This window comes from Marmota flaviventris, chromosome 11 (assembly GCF_047511675.1).
Source record: "Marmota flaviventris isolate mMarFla1 chromosome 11, mMarFla1.hap1, whole genome shotgun sequence".
Classification (NCBI taxonomy): Eukaryota; Metazoa; Chordata; class Mammalia; order Rodentia; family Sciuridae; genus Marmota; species Marmota flaviventris.
The window spans coordinates 44,407,219-44,427,434 of NC_092508.1; the positions used below are offsets into that span (position 1 = coordinate 44,407,219).

A 20,216-nucleotide genomic window follows, 5' to 3' on the forward strand; every position below is an offset into this window, starting at 1 on the left:
GATTATAGTTAATGTTGTTACTATTGTCTTACTTATAAAAAGGTAGATTTGTTTTTCTGTGTTCTGGCTCTGCTCTTTCCCCTTCCGCTGGAAGTGTCTTAAACAAGGATTTTAACACATTTTATGAATGATTCCTATTTTATATCATACTTATATGTTATGTAATGTATACACTTTTGTATATGATATATATGTATATATGACATATATATCAATATATGTATTATATTATGATAATAGGTCAGTTATTCTTATTTTTACAGAAAGGAATTTGCTCATAAAGAATATAAAAAGGAAATATCCCATTTTACAAACACAAATAAAATTAGTTTGGGCAATAATCAACAGATGAAACCATTAGAGAGAAAGGTAGATGAGGAACTATAAGGTGGAAGATCAGGCTGTCATCAGCTGCACCCAGTAATAAATGCCTTTTAATGTAATGAAATGTCAAGCATGTAGCCCCATCTATTAAGAAGTCTTACCTAAAAGTAGAATCTAAATCTATTCACATTTCTTCAGCTAATACCAATTAAACATGGGGAGAGTAAAAGAAGTTATACACTAGGAAGTAAATAAGATAACAGAATATTCTACTGAATAAGTGACTCAGGGCCAATAAGAAATCAGCAATATGATATTAAGGGATTTAGAAGACATAATGAAATATACTATGTGAATCTTGTTGATACAAATAAAATTTTGCATTTTAAAACTATAAAAAAAGACATTTTGAAGCAATGAGGAATAATTTCAAGGAATTATTATTGTATTAAGGTATAAAAAAGGTGCAGTTAGGTAAGAAAACAGACATTTTTAAGAGACATACTAAAGAATAAAGCATAGGGATTATTCTCAAATACTTTTAACAAGTGAAAGAAAATTGTGTGTGTGTGTCTGTGTGTGTGTATAAAAGGTCAGATATAAAAATGTGGTAATATCTTGATAACTGTTGATAAAGGCATTCACTGTATTATTCTATGTTGGACTATGTCTGAAAGCTACAATGGTGCAAAATCAAAGAGAGTCACAACAACTTAACTTCAAAATTACCCTAGGGAAGTCACTAATATAAAGGAAAACAAGCTTGATATTTAATTAAATGCAGAAGTAAACTATCTAGAATATTTGGAAATTATTTATAAGCAATTAATTCTACTAAAAATTAGAAAATTTAAAAATATGTCACTTAACCTAGAAAACACTTTCAACTTTTTATCTGTAATTCCTAATTCAGTATGAATTAATAAATGTTGAGTTTAAAATTATATTACCATACCTCTCTGTTAATATAATTGGCTTTTCCAGTTGTTCTGCAGGAAGTTTATAATTCTCAAGAAGTCTTTTAAATAGCAGGGCTTCTTCTACTCTATATGGATTCAGTAACATTATTTCTGTTTTGGATGTAATTAGCCATGCATCAGGAAACCTGAGATTGTGGATCAAGCAAACTTCATCCTCTTCTAAGTCAATTTTTTTTTGTTTCTCAAAATTTATTTTTAAGTTTTTCATAGAAAAGGGAATCTTTACTGTTTTAATGTTTTCACTCCTTTTTTTTTCAGGTTGGGACTGAAAAAGCTCATCAAGTTTTGGTTGATTAGATAATGAGGTTTTCAACTTGTGCTTCTGTGCCAAAGTCCATGTGCTGGTGGATTTTATCTTTTTTCTGCCATCTTTTAGTATTTGTGACTCGTGTTCAATGGCTTTCTTCATTTGACTATTGTATCGTTCCAAATCTTTAGTAGCCTTTTCCTCATATCTAAGAATAGAGATAAAACAGAACTAATAAGGTCATTATCAGAAATGTATTAATTTTATAAAAAATAAAGATTCCAGGTCCAACAATGACAAAGGAACATGTATTAGACTAACTCCTCTGTGTATAATTATAATAAATGCTAGATGAAATATAAAAATCAACTATTTCAAATAGGCACTGAAGAACAGCCAAAAGCAGGCAGAAATTGGAATGGATTCACACTTACACATTTATACAGCTCTTACCCAGAGGGCAGTCCCCCAGCATTAGGGGGGTGAGTAGTGGCAAGAACTTAATTAGAAGGCTTACTAGCTTGAGCTATTACAACACAGAGCTACTTGTTTCTAGAACAACTTAAAATTCAGAGAAAAATCCCCCAAAATCCTATTTGGGTAGGCCCAAAGGAAAACAACCTTCAGAAAGCTAAATGAGCTCAACAGAGATTTCAGCTTCTGCCCAGTGCACGGGAAATAGAGTTTGAATTACATGTGGTTTTATGGCTTGGTAAACACCCTGGGCTTCAATTATGACTGGAAATGGGCTATATCTGGGGGTTAAATCTATGTCCCAAAAATAGGAAGCTAGAACTAAGGGCAAAACCTAACAGTATCTCCCAAACAAAGTATAAAACAAAGCTTTACATAAGCTCAAGGTGATCCATAATTTAAACATCCAGTAGAACAAAAATCAACACATTTTAGAAGAAAACAGAATCCAGAGTTTTCAATATCTTACCCACAATGTCCATTATACAATTAAAAGTTACCATTCGAGCAATAAAACAGAAAATGTGAATCATAGTCAAGAGGAAAAAGTGGTCAGTTAGAAGCCAATTTCAAGATTTAAACATTTGAAACTAGTTTTTCTTTTCTTTCTTTCTTCTTAATAAGTGGTTCAGGATTTAAAGATGATCATAATGAGATACTAGAAGGGGTAACCTCAACAGAGAGTGGAAATTATAAAAAAGAATGAAATCCAAATAGAAATTCTGCAACTAAAAAACACAAAACCTGAAATGAAATATGCACTCTGTAGGCTCAAAAAGAGATCAGAGATAGCAGAAAAGAAGAAGTGAACTTGAAGACAGCAATAGAAGTGATCTGAGAGAGAAATGATTGAAGACTGAAAAGCACCTCAGTGACCAACTACACAACAAGCATTCTAATGTATTAACTCAACTCCCAAATGAAAAAAAGAAAGCTGGAAAAGAAAACAATGGGGGAAGTTGTGAGGAAATTGGGATTAAAAATTGGCCAATTTGAAGAAATACAGTTCACAGATCCAAGAAAATCAACAAATCCCAAGCAGGATAAATGCAATGAAATCCGTAATTAAGTATGTTAGAATCAAATTGGTAAAAACCAAAGATTAAGACAAGATTCTATAACAGAAAGAGGGGAATAAAAATACAAAAGTAAGTAAATAAATGAAGAGGCAGCAACACAAATCTTATAATGAATGTGGCATATGACTGAAGGTTGGTATTAAATAACCTTGTTAAACACTTTTTTTACGTTTTAAATTTGGGACTAGACAATTAAAGCTATTTATTGGTCTCCTTCTCTGAATAAACTGGCTGTCAGCTAAGTAAAATGCACATAATATTTTTAAGAAAAATCTTGAATAGATATCAGAGAGCTGCCATATTGGCCAGTTTATGGTATCACACCTTCACAGGTCCACAGCTTTCTCAGAAAGCAATATAAAATGTTTGTTGGCTTAACAAATGACTAGATGTCGTGATGTTTATGAAAAACTTTAAGAGATATGCCAAAAGAACATTAATCCTATTATCTCAGTTAATAGTTCATAAAACATGTTTCAAATTTTTTAAAAAATGGGATTAAGAGATCTAGATAAGAGACCACAAAAGAGCATGTAATTTGTACTCACTACATACTTGCTGAATACAGAAATGTTAGTTGCATAAGAATGCTTAAAAGGACCTTGTTTAATTGTGAACTAGATAAAAAAAATCTTTCTTTTGGTTACTTACCATGGCATATTCACACTTTTAAAAGTTATTTCCTCCCATTTATATTTAGAACGTGAAGTTCTGGATTATTTATAAACAACATGACTTTCAGTAGTTTACTTAACATGTATTAGAAATAAGTATTTTTAGCACTTGGACATTCAAAATTCAAGATTTTTCCTGTGTGGTGGAAAAATGAGTTCAAGACAAAGGTCACCATTTGTAATTAGTTAAAATGTGCAAATTTTCACATATGGTACTAATCTTTGATTTACTGAAGAAGTCAATTTAATTAGTTCCTTGGGAAATATAAAAAGTTATGTCCAAAGAAATATTAGGTAAATGTTAAGTAAAAACAGCTGCTACCTTTGTATTTAATGTCATTAAGGGACTTAGCAACTTGAATGGAAAATATTCCCCATAACTTGACCAGTAGTCAATTCAAATGTTTTTGAGAGTAAAGATTACATTTAATATAAATTTTATTATTTTCAATAATATCCCAATTACAATGTTACTGTTAGTTATACATTCCTATCTACTACAAATGAAAAGTACAAATTAACACCAACTCACTGAGACCCCAAGGGCAGGGCACTTTGTTTAACCCTGGATTCTAATTCTACTAGAAAGGAAAGGAAAGCAAGGTGACAAAAATTTAAGAAAAACAAATTACAAAATAAAAGTATCCCCTATTCCAAAATCTTTCCTAAGCTTTCAGCAGAAGCTTAACAGCAGGAAAACCCTGATCCTAGTCCTTCGACTTACAGAACCTTCCACGATCTGTCTTCTGCTTTCTCCATCTTTCTTTACCACATTTCTTCACATGTTCCTATCATAAAGGGAATTTTTAGTTCCTCAATAACACCATGTTCCTTCTAGGTTGACAATTCCCTAAACCCTTTCTGGTTAGTTTCTATTTAGGAAAATAATTCAGATGAGATTAAGCCCAACTGCTAAGTGTTTTCATCACTCCCTATATTTTCTTTATCTTAAAACACACTAAATTTTAAGATTACTACTTGTTTTATTAAATCTTCCTCACTAGATAGAGGTAGTGTGGTAGTGTGATTCCTGGATGTGGTATCATTTTTACTCTATCTTGTTACTTACCATGACTATGGACTCAGTTGATGGTAGTCTTAGGACCTTTGGCTCTAAAAGATTATAATTACAAATTTCACTGCATTTTCTGACATACAATTAGACCTAATTCCAAGATACCTATATTTTCTTAACAGATTTCTATTTCTAATGTCCAAATTAAATCACTTGATTTAGCAAGTGAAAATCACAACAGAGTGACATTTTCATAGATTCAAAACTTTCACGGATTAAAAACTGATTATATTAACATAGTAATCATTTTTATGTACCAGTCATTGATCTTGTATCTTACTATCTTATTTAATCCTCACAACAGTCCATGAGACTGTCCGGACATTTTTACCAAAAGCTTGCACAGAATGACTGAGAACCAAGGTGCAGTTTCCCTGCTCTTGAAACCAGTGCCTGGTTTGTCTACCTGATGGCAATATAAGATAGAAAATTTTGGATTCCAGAATATTAACTAATGATAACAAATTTTTAGATGAAGTCTATTAATCATAGTCCCAGTAATCTAATATCATGGGATCCCAAAGAAGAAACAATGTGGACATTCCCCAAAAAGCAACTGAAATAATACCCACTATTATAATTTACAAGAACAGTCAGCCTGACACATTACCATTCTAAGCTGACCGTCCCTACTTCCATTGAGAAGTGAAAACATCTATGGCTTTTTTCCATTCTGAGGCAATTCTCAACTCATCACCTCTGTGGATAATACAATTCAACTTCAGTGGGCTTACTGTACTTAAAAGTTAAATATAATCATCTTTTCTATTTTAATATGTACAATATTTACATATTATACATAATTATGGGGTATGGTGTGATGTTTTAGTAAAATATACTCATCTTTAAACTGTTAATTGTTTCATTTAGGTAAAACTAAAGAAAACCACAATTGTGTCAACTTTATTTGCCCGATGATTCAAGATAAACTAAAAATCTGACATTTTAAAAATAATTATAAATTTGAACATTAATATTTGATATATTAAGAAATCCATGTTTTTTATGACAACTATATGTTTAAAATATGAATGTGACCTTTTAGTGACACATGCTGAGATATTTATGAAATAGATCATCTTATGCCTAGGATCTGCTTCAGAATAACAGAGGAGGAGGAAGAAAAGTAAGTAGAGGTATGCATGAAGCAGAACTGAATATGAATTGGCTGGTAAAATGGGCAACATATTTTTACGTATGCCTGAAAAGGAACAAAAGAAAACCACCATCTCTCCCTTTAAAAAGAGGAAAAAAAAAAGGGAAGAGAAAAGTTAATTTATGGAGGCTTTCCATATTGGTATCAATAGTGGTCTTTATTATTCTGCATTGACAGTGTCCTTGTAAGATTAACAGAGCAATGAAAAAATTAAAAAACTGGTTAAGTATCCATGTAGTTTATTATGAAATATACTCTGGATATGGATTACATTTAAAAATTTGGTTCCAGATATTTGATGTAGCATTGAGACACTGTAGATAACAGATGATCAGGACTATAATTCTACTCTTTAATTTTCTGGTGAACCAGATTCTTCAAAACATTTTGTATTTATATTAAGTGTGATAAATCAATTAGAAACACCCATCATATTATTTAGGAACATTTATTTTGACCATCTGATCTAAAGAAAAAAGTAATATTTTAATCAGAGATAGAGCAAACTGCCTTTTACATATAAAAAACATCCTGTATGGTTTATAAGTTTCCTCTAAATAAATAATAAATTTTAGAAGCAAGACTTGAATTATACTGAACAGGGACAGTGTTAATATCACTAACCAGATTCTGCAACAATGGCACAATTCTTTTGTATTGTGCTACACATTTTGGAGACCAATTTAAAAAAGGGAAACAGTCAAGATATTAAAAACATCATTGTTTTAACTGTTCTAATACAAACTTTAAAAAATGTTCCGGCAACAGAAAAGTTATTTAACATGAATCAAAAAAGAAACAGAAGAAAATGGTTGTTTTACATTGAGAAGAATAGAAAACCTTTAACAAACTTAATAAATATTAAAAAGTTGTTATGGCTTATACCAAACAAAATCCCTTACAAAACAACACAAAAATACTGAAGCAAAAAATCTCTCTAAATTAACAACCAAGTGATACCAATGAGATATTGTAGCCAAACCAAGAAAGATTTTCCACTCTCCTTTTCCATAATTAATAAGCTAAAATTTTTTTAACCAGTGAGTCATATAGAATGGAAAGAGCTGAGCATTCAGGTCACATGTAAGCTCTGGAAACTTACTTCAGTTTTTCCTCTTCACTCAATGTCTTCCACAGTTCTTCAATTTGTATTGTTGCATCCTCCAAACTAGTCTTAGGATTTTGTGTGAGAAACTGAGCACGTCGATCTTGAATAAAAAGGGCACTTGCTGACATGGGTTTTTTGATTACTCGACTACTAATTAAGTCATAGGCTGTAAGCTGTCCAGATTTGTTATCTATTACATTTGATTTTTTGATACAGGAATCATCACTGGAGTTCTTTTGTTCAAGGCCTGGATGATTATTATTACTTACTTTAGATGCTAAACTTTCTTGAGGCACTAAAATTTTCACAGGTTCAATATTTTCTCCCTCTGAATTCTTAAGTACATTTCCCTTGCTCCAGTCATCTGCACAAATTTCCAAAGACTTCTCAGAAACTGCTTCCTCTTCTTTTTCCTCATTCTCATCAATATGGCCTTCACTGCCATTTTCAAATTGGGTACGCTTAATAGAACCTACAAAACAAGTTTCACTACATTCACTCTGCTTGTCCTCCCCTAATAAATTATTCAATGAGATTTTTTGAAATGTATTTCTTGGGTCTTTACTAATGCTGTAATTTTCAGAACTAAAATCATCACAATGCTTATCAATACTTATCTGGTGATCTGAACAACGATTAGGGTTTTTTCTAGATTCACCATTATGGACATCATTTTGGAAAGGAATGGCCAAAGTATCAACATTTGGGTAATTATTTCCAGATGATTCCATTTTATTAAAAAGCACATCTGTTTCTGCTGTTTTACTAACAACCATGTCAGCTGAGGAAACATCTGTTTTATTATTTTCATAAGAATTTGTACTAGGTAGAGGTCCATAACAAGTTGTCATCAGATTTTCAAGAGCAATTAAAACAGATTCCTAAAAATAAAAATTAACAAATTTTAGAGGAGATTGTTAAAACAATACTCAAGATTAAAAATAATAAAAAAGAAAAAAAGCAAGTTTTTTAATATTAAAAGAGGACTGCATATGTTTATAAATAGCATAAATATAAAAATGATCAAAAAGGTTACCTTATTCTGTAATAATACTTGACTTTTATCTGGTGTTAAATTTACATCCACATTGGCTGTAGGAACATCAATTTTCATGAAGAAAATGGGATATAAACGAGTAGATTCCTTTAGGCACTTTAGATTATAATAATGTCGGATTAACTGGAATATATATAATGAATAAAAGACAAAAGTACCATGTAAATACAGATATTTTTGCCAATCCTGAAACACTACCAAGGGAAGTAGACTCAACTGAGAAGCTGAGTAGAGGTTAACTGCTTATTAGGAAAAGCAATATCTAAATAACACTCCCATGGAGGACTTGAGCCTATAGGAAGCACAGCATCCATAAGAAATACAATCATCCAATGCAACTGGTATCATGATTAAAAACGATGTCATGAAAAGTTTTGAAGGCCTAGAGTTCAAATCAAAACTCACTGACTTCCTGGCTATTTTCCTTTAAAAAGTCATTTAACTTTTGTTTCCTCACAATAAATGGAGAGAATAATGCATTTCAGAGTTGTTGTGAAGTGTAAATAAGACATTATATGTAAATACTTAGCACTGTGCTTAATAAATGATACTGCATCTGTTTATCACTTCCTTTTCCTATTTTGGAAATGGCCTTTGTAACAATTTGACAAATATCAGAGCTATCCCTTAATTGCTGATCCAAGTGATAGTTGTTTATAAAAGTGATTACCTTTAATATGTCTTTTTGATGTACTGGTCTATTATTAATAAAGATGAAACTCCTCTCTGGGGTTGAAAGACTTGTGGAAGAGTGGTCCGCATCATGCTTTGGAAGGAATCCACTTAGATAAATCTGTAATTGTAATAGATAATTACAGAATATGCCATGTCAATAATGTAGTTCCAAGGGTCTGGCTATATACAACATATTAGAAGAGATAAAAAATTTTTAAAAATTGATTTTCAACTTAAGGTCTAAATAGCCATGTTATTTCCGATAACCACATCTCAAGAATTAACCTTAAGTAAAGTACTGAAGCATATTAAACTTGTGTTCTCTGTCTCTCTCTTTTTAAAAATTTGTTCTTAGTTATGCGTAAGAGTAGAGTCTATTTTGACATGTTTATACAAACATGGAGTATATCTTATTCTAATTAGGATCCCAGCCTGTGTAATGTATACAATGATGAGATTCCCTGTGGTGTTTTCATATATGTACATAGAAAAGTTATGTCAGATTCATTCCACTGTCTTACCTATTCCCATCCTCCCTCCCTTGCCCCCATTCCCCTTTGTATAATCTTCTGAACTTCTTTCTTCCTGTCCCCACCTTGTTGTGTGTTTCTTTGCAACTCCAAGTAAAAATTGCCATTTATAAAACTTCATGAATGGTCATAGTTTTAAAAATAGGACCATAAGAATGTATTCTTTGCTCAATTTTATCTTTTTAAAAAATTTCTTTCCTCACATTGTAACTTTTCTTTGGCTGTTTGTCTTTTTCTTTTTAACTGCCTTTTCCCATAAAGCAGCAGCAATTTCTATCTTTATTCTGAGTTTGCTACATAGCCAATCTTACTGGGTCTTTATTTCTGAGTTAAAAAAAAAAAAAAAAAAAACTACTTTTTTTTTTTAAACTTACTCGGGGCTAACCTGCACTGTTGTACTTTATCTTCATTACTTAGAGAACTTTTCTACAAAAGTTTTGCTGACAATTTATATGCTATCTTTCTTTCTTCTACAAATATATGAAGAAGAGAGAGAAAAAAAGATACTAGAAAAGAGCCAGAGAGAAGAGAGGAGTCTTTAAAAGATGGAAGGCAGGGAACATTCTCCTACATTTACCCTTAGCTAATTAACACATATAAAGACAATATAGAGAACAATTAAAAATACAGGTTAAAGCTAGACTGTCAAGGTTTGAATCCCAGCTCCACTACTATCTATGTAATTTTGGTCAAATTATTTAAAATATAGGCTCATAATCTTTTATCCAAAACAACTGGAACTAGATGGGCCATTAATCTGCTAAGAAACATTAATATTAAAATTTAGTTTAGGTTAAGGAAAGCAAGTATGTCAGTAGTGTGCTATTTTTAGTTAAGCAGGAACTATGAGGCTCCTTACCAACACAGCCTGTAGGCTGCCACCTATGTCCATGGCTAACCCTCATCTTGGAAATAAGTGTTTAAGAAGATGCATTACCAATTTTAGAACACTAAGTGCATTATTGTCACAGTGCCAAATTGTGCCAATTTGAAAAATAAATTAATAATGCTGGATAACCCATTACAAAATGATACCACTTAACTAACTGTAAAACTTCACAGCATTTATAAATGGTTGTATAACTTACCAGGTAACATGAGACCCTTCTTAAAGCACATGCTGGGTATCAGGAAGAGAGTCTCTTTAGCCTCTGAAAGACTTATTGGTTGTGTGGATTTAAAAAACAAAACAAAACAAAACCCAAAAAACTACCTCCTTCTATGAGTAGGAAAGAACAAAGAAGAAAATAAAAAAAAAGTATATAACTGCTAGTGATTTTCTTTCACATTATCTTAGTTGACCATTTGTATAATTACTATTACTTCTAAACTTTGAGCTTTAAAAATGGTTTAGGATGATTAGGATAATTCTAAGATTCAATTATGTTTAAGTTATATGGAAAAGTAAAATAAAACAGCAAACTCTTATAAATGCTATAAAAATTAAAAATCAGGCTAGTTCATAGAATAAGAACATAAAGAACCAATCATGCAACAAAATAAGAAACTTGAAAGACTTTACAAGAAAACTCTGTATCTTAACTTAAAAAATTGAAGGCAAACTACAGTTAAATATCACTCCCCTGATTGCTTCTCAACTATGGGTTTCTCTTCTTCTACAATCCCTTCTATAAGCTGCCTTCTACTTCAATGATCAACTCCAGTCCTCTAATTTGACTCTCTATGTAGAGTAATAACCACTCTCTCCTTCAGGAAACATTTCACTACATGAACCTGTTTCAACTCCCTTTTAGTCTTTCTGCTTCCTTTCTGACACCTTTACCTCAGTCTGGTTTGCTGGTGTCTCTTTTCCTTAACTCCTGTAAATGATGATGAACAATCTAAATTCCATCATCGGGCCCTTTTTTTCTTGCTCTCTAGTTACTCTGAATAATTTCATTCACATCTAAAGTTTTAACAACTAACCATAAATCAGAGATGCTGACATAGATATTACAGTCTTATTTCTTTCGATCCTGAATGCTTAATATCAACTGGTTGTCATAAAGATATTCTCAATCTCATCACATTCAAAACTTTACAAACTGTTTCATCCCACATCTACCCTGGTTTCCAACTGGTTCTTCCTGTATTCCTTTACCATGATAAAGGGCCTGCTATTTACACAGTCTGCCAAACCCATCTCTTCTTCTCTATTCTAATTATATGGTGCAACTGTGACTGGTTACCTAATCCTAATCTTTCTCTTCTTTCAGTAAAATTCCATAACACTATGGAGTTATATTTATAAAATAAATTATTCTGGTCAGAGTAAAACAAGTTTGTGGCAATTCCCTTCTCTCCCATCCCAACTGCAAACTTATATAGCAATGATAAAGTCAATTTTTAAAATAATTTCTGAAGATCTAACCATATAAAAGTGAATCAAAGATATTATGGATTTGAAAATTAAATTCTATCATGACATATGGGCAGAAAACGCCATCCAAGGGAGAGAACTGAAACCAGTCTTGCAGTTTGAAATAGGGAGCTCATCTAGCACCTCGCCTAAAAAAACAAAAAAAAAAAAACACAATAACTTCAAAATACTGTGACCACTGTCTGGAGTTGCCCGCCAGGGTCACAGGAAAAAACAGAGACAACTCCAAAACCAGGAAGAAGGCTAAGCCAAACTGGCTAGGAAAAAGAGTGTAAAATCCTGGCAGGATGAGAGGCATGAACTACTAATGTCATACCTGGTTTTCAGCTGGGGTTGGGCAAGAAATATCCGCCAAATAGGGAAAGGAGAGTTAAGTGGGGAGAGAAAAAAACAAACCTGTATTCAAAATGATTTTGCTAAAATTGAAGTTTCAAAGCATATACAATAGAAAAGAATGAGAGAATTTTCAGGAAAACAAATAATAGAGTAAAATGGAAAAGACTGAAATTGGTATGTTTAGCATGCTTTTCAGAAAGTAAAAAAAAATAGCATTAAAAAATAAAAGGTATATAAATTAAAATTGGCAGCTACAAATCAGTTTTAGAAAAGAATACGAAAATAAATAAATTCTGAATCCTGGAAACAAATAAATGGTTTTGGGAACAAAAATAAAGCAACATTGAAGAATTCATTCAGAAGTTAGCATGGAGTAATGCAGAGAAAAAAATACCAAAAGACAGATGTCAAGAAGGATAATATGGGGTTGGAGATATAGCTCAGTTGGTAGAGTGCTTGCCTCTCATGCACAAAGCCCTGGGTTCAATCCCCAGCACCACATACACATATACAAAAGGATAATATGAGGTGCTCCATCAGGCCAACAAAGCCATGCTGGAAAACACCGAACCAAGGCTGCCACAGTAGTGGCTCAGTTGAGATCATCATTCAGAATAAAGAGATTCTTCTCATGTGAGCTCTCTGTAGATAAAAATAAGCCTTACATAAGGGAAGAGATGTATAAAGATCATCTATGACCAACATTTCCAACTAACAAATGACCTATCATCTCAGTTTAATGAATTTTGTCCACCCAGGTGAACAAAATTTTCTAGCAGATGGAAACCAACTTTTGGCCAGGGATGAGAAGGGGCTCAAAGAAACTCTGATACTGAACAAGTCTTTTTCAATTGTATAAGCCTGTAAAGCACAGAGTGGTGATAGGTAACTTGTGGCAATAAAAATATACCCGTTTAGGCACAGAAGACAAGAACAGAAAAGGAATTTGGTTATATGGTCACTTTCAACAGAGAAATAGACGAAGTTTAACTATTTGAACAGTCCATACAACAGGAACACAAGCTTTCCAAATTCTTCCATTACTCCTTGCAAAAATAATCACATGAGGGCATAGCAAAAATCTGGTATCTATAATAGATTACCAAGAGTCTTTATGCAATTCTATGTCAAGAGAAAAGAAAAAATATATCAATGGGCAAGCATAGATCTGGCAACATATCTCAAAATACTCTAGAGAAAAAAATTGTAACTGAAGGACCAACTCATGTGACAGTCCTATGCACACCTGGAAGCACAACTGACCAAGTCTGAATCAGTGCCTTCTGTACTTGAAGGTATACCTAATGACCTTGGAAAATACAAATTCTTTTTCAGTAGATCTGGGTTGGGGCCTGGCGTTCTTTATTTCTAACAATCTTCCAAGAGATACCAACACCGGTAGTCTGGAGACAAAAACTGGTACAGCTAGAGTATGTAGAGCACGATGACACACAGGCAACATAATCCCCTAAAGTCACAGGGAACTAAGGAAAATTTAGATGTGCCTTTATCATCCTGCATCAGTTGCCATAAGCAGAACTCCAGAGAGCCTACAGGCTTAAAATTAGCAAACAAAGGGCAAATGAAAGTACTTTTCTCTAATCACAATTAATCTAACTTTGTGCTAGAAGTAAAAAAGGAAAGAGAGATATAATTAATTTCCTGAGTAGCACCAGGTCAGTGAGTAAGGACAGTGTGAAAAATAACTCCTCATTCCATTATGGCATTTGTGAATCTACAAGTTTCCAGGAACAGGAACAGGATCTCGATTACATAACACTCAAGGGAACCCTGAAAAAATCAATAAGCCCAGACATAAACACTGAGTTCCCAATTAGATTTCCTACTCAAAAGGAAAGACAAGGAACGAGAATCAGAGGTTTGGAGGAAAGAGACCTGATAAGGAAAACAAAACCTGACTTCTAATAAATAAAAATAATTTAAGGAAAAAATATTTTAAAAACAAAAACTTAGTATCTTTAGAGAGATTCAAATTATGTACCCATAACAGTAAGTTGTAAAAGAGCAATAAAGTAAAAATACTCTTAGAATTAAACACAATTTTAAAAAAAAAAGATAGAAGAATTAAAAAATACAAAAAGATCTCCCCAAACTTACAGAAGATGGAATAAGGGAAGGTTGTAATCAATAAGGATTTCCATTAAAAAACAGAGAAAAAAGAGTGATAATGAATGGAAATTTATAACTCAGGCTAAGAAAGAAACAAGTCTGCAGATTAAAAACATCAGTGTTAAGTGCACAACACAATAATGAACAATAAAAGATACACACCTAAACAGATACTTGTAAAATTTAAGAACAAGGGATTGGGGTTGTGGTTTAGTGGTAGAGCGCTTGCCTAGCATGTGTGAGGCACTGGGTTCAATCCGCAGCACCACAAAAAAATAAATAAATAAAATAAAGGTCTATCAACAACTAAAAATATTTCAGAACAAAAATGAAGAGAAGATCCTAAGAATTTGCAGGCTTGAGTATATATGCAGCATGGGAAAAGGAAGGGAAGGCTAAGCAAGCTCACCTTTCATAGTGTAAATACAAGGTAAGTGTCTAAATTGAAAAAAATTTCTAGAAATCAATGTAAGCAACAAACAGATAAAAGGAAAACAGAGCTAGGAATAGTTAGTTAGCTTTGTATGTATTTTCTTTGCCTTATTTATATATTTGATAAAAATGTTTAAAGAAAAATTTCTAACTACCCCACCTTCCCAAAAGGGAAATATTTTAATAATTTCATTGGTAAATCGGAATTTTTAAAGAATTACTATAATTGTTATATACCTGAGATTCTTCAGAGTGGTAATGAAAAGATTCCATGTTTCCCATAACAGCAGTCCCCAGAACTGACATGAGAGCCATCTTGTGGTCTGATACTCTAGTTTTCTGCCAAATAACTGCCTAAAAAAAAAGATATAAACTTTTTAAATGATTTAAAGTTTTTAAATTCAAGACCTTACCATATTTATTTCTATACTTAGCATTGATTCTCAACTTATATTTTCAACATCATTTAGAAATGATTCATAACTTTAAAGTCTGACGAACAAACCCTGGTTCTGAATTTTAGAATCTATGTGTGTTGGAGTATACAATCAACTCAACTTCTCTTAACCTCAGTTTTCTCCTTCCTATAAGATGGACACTTCTGTGTCAGAGGTGTTAGAAAATGAAAATATATAACACAGGCAAGCACACAGGCCAGTACCTGGCATAAAACATTTTCATAAAATATTAATTTTCTCCCTTCTCTTTCCCCAACTTTCAGAATATATACTTCGATGTTACTTAAAATTAAAGTGTTGGCCAGGTGTAGTGGCACACACTCGTAATCCCAGTAACTTGCAAGGCTGAAGCAAGAGGATCAAAGTTTAAGGCCAGTCTTAGCATCTTAGACCATCAGCAACTTACCAAGACCTTGTCTCAAAATAAAAACAGAGGACTGGGGATGTTGCTCAGTGAAACACCCCTGGATTCAATCACCAGTACCAACAACACAACACAAAGTTAGAGAAAGTATTACTCCAAGTAAGATATTACTATTTTATTGAGGATGCACAACTATGCTATAGGACTTCTACAGTCAAAAAGATATAAAAATTTTGAGGTGAGACAGAACCTCATGGTGGAAGGGTAAGGCAGAAAACTTCTCAGCTCATGGCAGCTAGGAAACACAGTGAGGAAAGGGCCAGGGACAATATACAGTTCCCCAAGGACATGCCTCCGATAACCTATTTCCTCTAATCAGGGCCCCATCTGCCTTTAAGACTACCTCCTAGTAGTCCATTCAAATTATTAATCCATCAAATTAGCTAATCCACTGACTAGGTTACAGCCCTCATGATGCAATCACTTCCCAAAAGTCCCACCTCTGGACATTGCTGCATTGGGACCTGAGTCTTCAACACATGAGCTTTTATGTGACATTCCAGATCCAACCATAACAGATGCCCTGAGAATTACTGGTACTTCCTGTCACACTAGCTGTAATGTTACTACTTTCTCTTCTATCCTAAAAGTAGGGTGGAATTCAAGACAGTGAAAGTGACACAAGACTTTTTTTTAGTTGTTTTGGTTTATCTTATTTTAAGGTAAACCACTTGCAAACAATGGGATTTTACTAATATTAATAGTGTGGTTAAAAACCACTGGGCTGGATAATAGAACCAGCACAGTCAAAAGAGGGAAAGAAGATAGACTAAAGGTATGAAGTAGACTTATGTGACTTTGTGATGACTGCATGCACAGAGAAAGAAAATGAGAATCATAAACAACTCCTAGGTAATGGCAGTATCATCATTCTCTAAGATAGCAACCTTTTATTCCAATACACTGAAAAATTTAGAAGATATTAGCAATGTTTTAGACACATATGACCTATCCAAATTAAATCAGGAGGATAGAATAAACCCAAACACACCAATAATCAGCAATGATACCGAAGCAGTAATAAAAAAGACTTTCAACAAAGAAAAGCCCAGGACCAGATGGTTCTTAGATAAACTCTACAAGACCCAAAGAAAAACTAAAGCTAATCCTCCTCAAATTATTATTATTATTATTATTATTATTATTATTAGTGTGTGTGTGTGTAGCACACTATAAAGTCATTATCACTCGTATATCAAAACCAGATAAGGACACAAAATGAAAGAAAACTGTAGACTAATATCCCTGATGAACATAGATGCAAAACTCCTTAATGTTATTAGCAACCCACATTCAAAAAATACACTGATAAGACTGTACAGACCATATGTGGTGGTGCACACCCAAAATCCCAGTGTCTTGGCTAAAGCAGGAGGATTACAAGTTTGAAGGCAGCCTCAACAATTTAACAAACAAGACCTTGTTTCAAAAACAACAGGGGTTGGGGATAACTTGGCGGTATAATGCCACTGGGTTCAATCTAACATAATGCTTGGGGGCAGGGAGCTGAGCTGTACATCATGAACAAGTTGGTTTCACTCGTGGATGCAAGGCTGGTTCAACACATGCACATCAATAAATGTAATTAATCATATAAATAGAATTAAGAACAAAAATCACATGATCATCTCAACAGATGCAGGAAAAGTCTGACAAAATTCAGCACCTATTCATGTTATAAACACTGAAAAAAGAGGGGATACAAGGAGCTTACCTCAACATCATAAATGCTATATATAAGAACTACAAAGCTAACATAATATGGAACAGTAAAAAGCTGAAAGCATTTCTATTAAAATCAGAAACAAGCCTATGATGTCCACTTTCACCACTGTTATTCAATGCATACTGTTAGGGTCTGTAAACAAGTCAAGATAGCGCCTGGCATTTTGCCAGAGGGAGTGGTTTGTGAAGTAACGCCAGCAAGCCATTAAGTGTGGAGATTCCTTATTGGTTGACTGCTGTATCTAGTTTATGTTAATTAAGATAAGCTGTGTGGAATGTATATATAACCCTCCTGTCCTAGAATAAACGGCTCCCACTCCTGCTGTATCAATGTACACAAGTTGTTCGTCACCCCCCGGTTATTTTGCTGCAGCCGGACTGCGGCAGCATACTTTGTAAATTCAGTCAGAGCAATTAAGCAAGAGAAGAAAATTAAGGAATACAAACAGAAGTCAAATTATTTGTTTGCCAATGATATAATTTTATCTATACTTAGAAGACCCCAAAACTCCACCAGATTTCTAGAGCTGATAAATTCAGCAAATTAGCTGGATAAAAAAACTCCAACATTCAAATATAAGAAGTTTTCTATATCCCAATAATGAACCTGATGAAAAAGAAATCAGGAAAACACTTCTATTCACAATAATCTCAATTCCTCACACCCCACCAAAGAAAAGCCCCCAAACCAAAAACCTCAGAATAAATCTAACCAAGAAGGGATAAGACATTAGAAGACTGGACAGATTTAATAGTTCTGTTCTTGGATTGACAGATTTAATAGTTAAAATGGCCATTCTACCAAAAGTGAAATACAGATTCAATGGAATCTCCATCAAAATACTAATGGTACTCTTCACAAAACTAGAAAAAATAAGGTCCTAAAATTTTTATGAAAGAAAAAAAGACATAGAATAGACAAAACAATTCTAAACAATAAGAACAAGGATCAAAGTATCACAATAACCAATCTCAAATTATACTACAGAGCTATAGTGACAAAACCAGCATGATGTTTGCATATAAGCAGACATGAAAACTAACTGGAACAGATAGAATACAGAGACAAATCTACATATGTACAGCCATCTCATCTTTGACAAAGTTGCCAAAAATATACATCGCAGAAAACATAGCTTTTTAAACAAATGGTGCTGGGAAAACTGGATATCCATATGTGGAAGAATGAAACTAGATCTCTACCTATAACTCTGCACAAAAGTCAATTCAAACTGGATCAAAGACCTAGAAATTAGACTGGAAACACTGCAACTGCGAGAAGAAAACACAGGATCAACACTCTAAGATATAGATGCAGGCACTGACTTCCTTAGTAAGACCCCTGAAGCTCAAGAAATAAACCAAGAATTGAAAAGTGGAATGGGATCAAATTAAAAAGCTTCTGACAGCAAAGGAAACAAGAGCATGCAGAGAAGATGACAGAATGGGAGAATATCTTTGCCAGGTATTCTTCTAACAGAGGATTAATATCCAAAGTATAATGAACTTAAAAAAACTTCACATACACACATACCCACACACACCTCAATCAGTCCAATCAATAAATGGGAAGTGAACTAAACAAACAGTTTTCAAAAGAATAAATGCAAATGACCAGCAAATGTTCAACATTTTTAGTGGACTGCTAGTTAGAAAGACAATCATCAGGAATAGAAATAATAATAAATGCTGACGAGGATGTGGGGAGAAAGGAACACTTACACATTGTTAGTGTGACTATAAATTAGTACAACCAATATGGAAATCAGTATAGAGGTTCCACAAAAGACTAGGAATAGAATTACCACAGGACCCAGCTATCCCACTCCTTGATATTTATCCAAAAGAACTGAAATAAAAATACTCTAGTAATAAATGCATTCCAATGTTTGTAGCAGTGCAATTCACAATGGCCAAGTTATGGAACCAGCCTAGGTGTCTGTCAACAAATGAATGGATAATGAAAATGTGGAGTTTATATACACAATGGAGTTCCACTCAGCCATAACAAACAATAATATGTCCTTTGTTGGTAAATGGGTAGAACTGGAGATGATCATTCTAAGTGAAATAAGCCAGACTCAGAAAGTCAAGGGTAAAAGTTTTCTCTCATACAAAGACAGGAAATGGGAATCTATAGAAAAGGGTGTAGGGTGTCTCATGAAAATAGGAGGGAGAATAGTAGAGAAGAGAAAGGGAATCAAGGGAATGGGAGAAGACATGGGAAAGGAGAAGAAATATGGAATAAAATTCATCAAATTATCCTATGTTCATGTATGAATATATCACAATGAATCTCTGTAATGTACCAACTAAAATAAATTATAAACGGAAGAGTAGAGAAAGGGGATGGGGGGAAGGAGGAGAGATGGGAAACAGAAAGTACTGGAAAATGAAATGAACAAAGTATGATATGTGCATACATGAATATTTTGTCACAGTGAACCCAAATAATATGTATGATTATAATGCACTAATAAAAACCATAATAAAATATAAAACAGAGTAAACAAACAAGAAGAAAAGAGTACTGGTTGCCATATCTTTGAACCTGCTAATAACTATAGACTTTGCCCACTACTTTACATTAAAAAGTCCAAGGCAATACTCTTTCTTCTTTTAATAAGTTTAATCTACATATTGCACAATTTATATACCTTCAGTTTACAAATCAATGGGTTTTAGTGTATTTATAGTTGTGTAAGAATCACAATCTCATTTTAGAACATCTTAATCACTAAAAAGAGAAATCTCTTGTCTATTAGCAGTGAGTTCCTTATCCATCACCTTACAATCACTAATCTACTTTATGAATTTGCCCACTTTAGGTATTCATGTAAATGGAATCATACAATATGTAGTCTTTTCCTAGCACTTTGCAAAATATTTTTAAGGTTTAAACATATAATATCACTGCTGCATTCCTTTTAAATGACTAAATAATATTCCATT

At 33.1% G+C, this 20,216-nt stretch overlaps 1 protein-coding gene across 6 annotated transcripts in view; it reads right to left on the bottom strand.

The window, feature by feature from the left end:
- Pms1 (PMS1 homolog 1, mismatch repair system component) overlaps nt 1-20,216 on the bottom strand; it is a 74,888-nt gene that overhangs the window by 9,649 nt on the left and 45,023 nt on the right. For 5 of the 6 annotated variants that reach the window (XM_071618987.1, XM_071618986.1, XM_027925043.2 and 2 more), the window contains 5 exons: nt 14,895-15,011; nt 8,845-8,967; nt 8,154-8,297; nt 7,112-7,998; nt 1,280-1,759 (listed from right to left, as the gene is read on the bottom strand). In XM_071618987.1, the coding sequence (XP_071475088.1) occupies nt 1,280-1,759; nt 7,112-7,998; nt 8,154-8,297; nt 8,845-8,967; nt 14,895-15,011 (1,751 nt within the window). The remainder of the gene's footprint in view (nt 1-1,279; nt 1,760-7,111; nt 7,999-8,153; nt 8,298-8,844; nt 8,968-14,894; nt 15,012-20,216) is intronic. The other variant, XM_071618989.1, reaches the window with a different exon arrangement.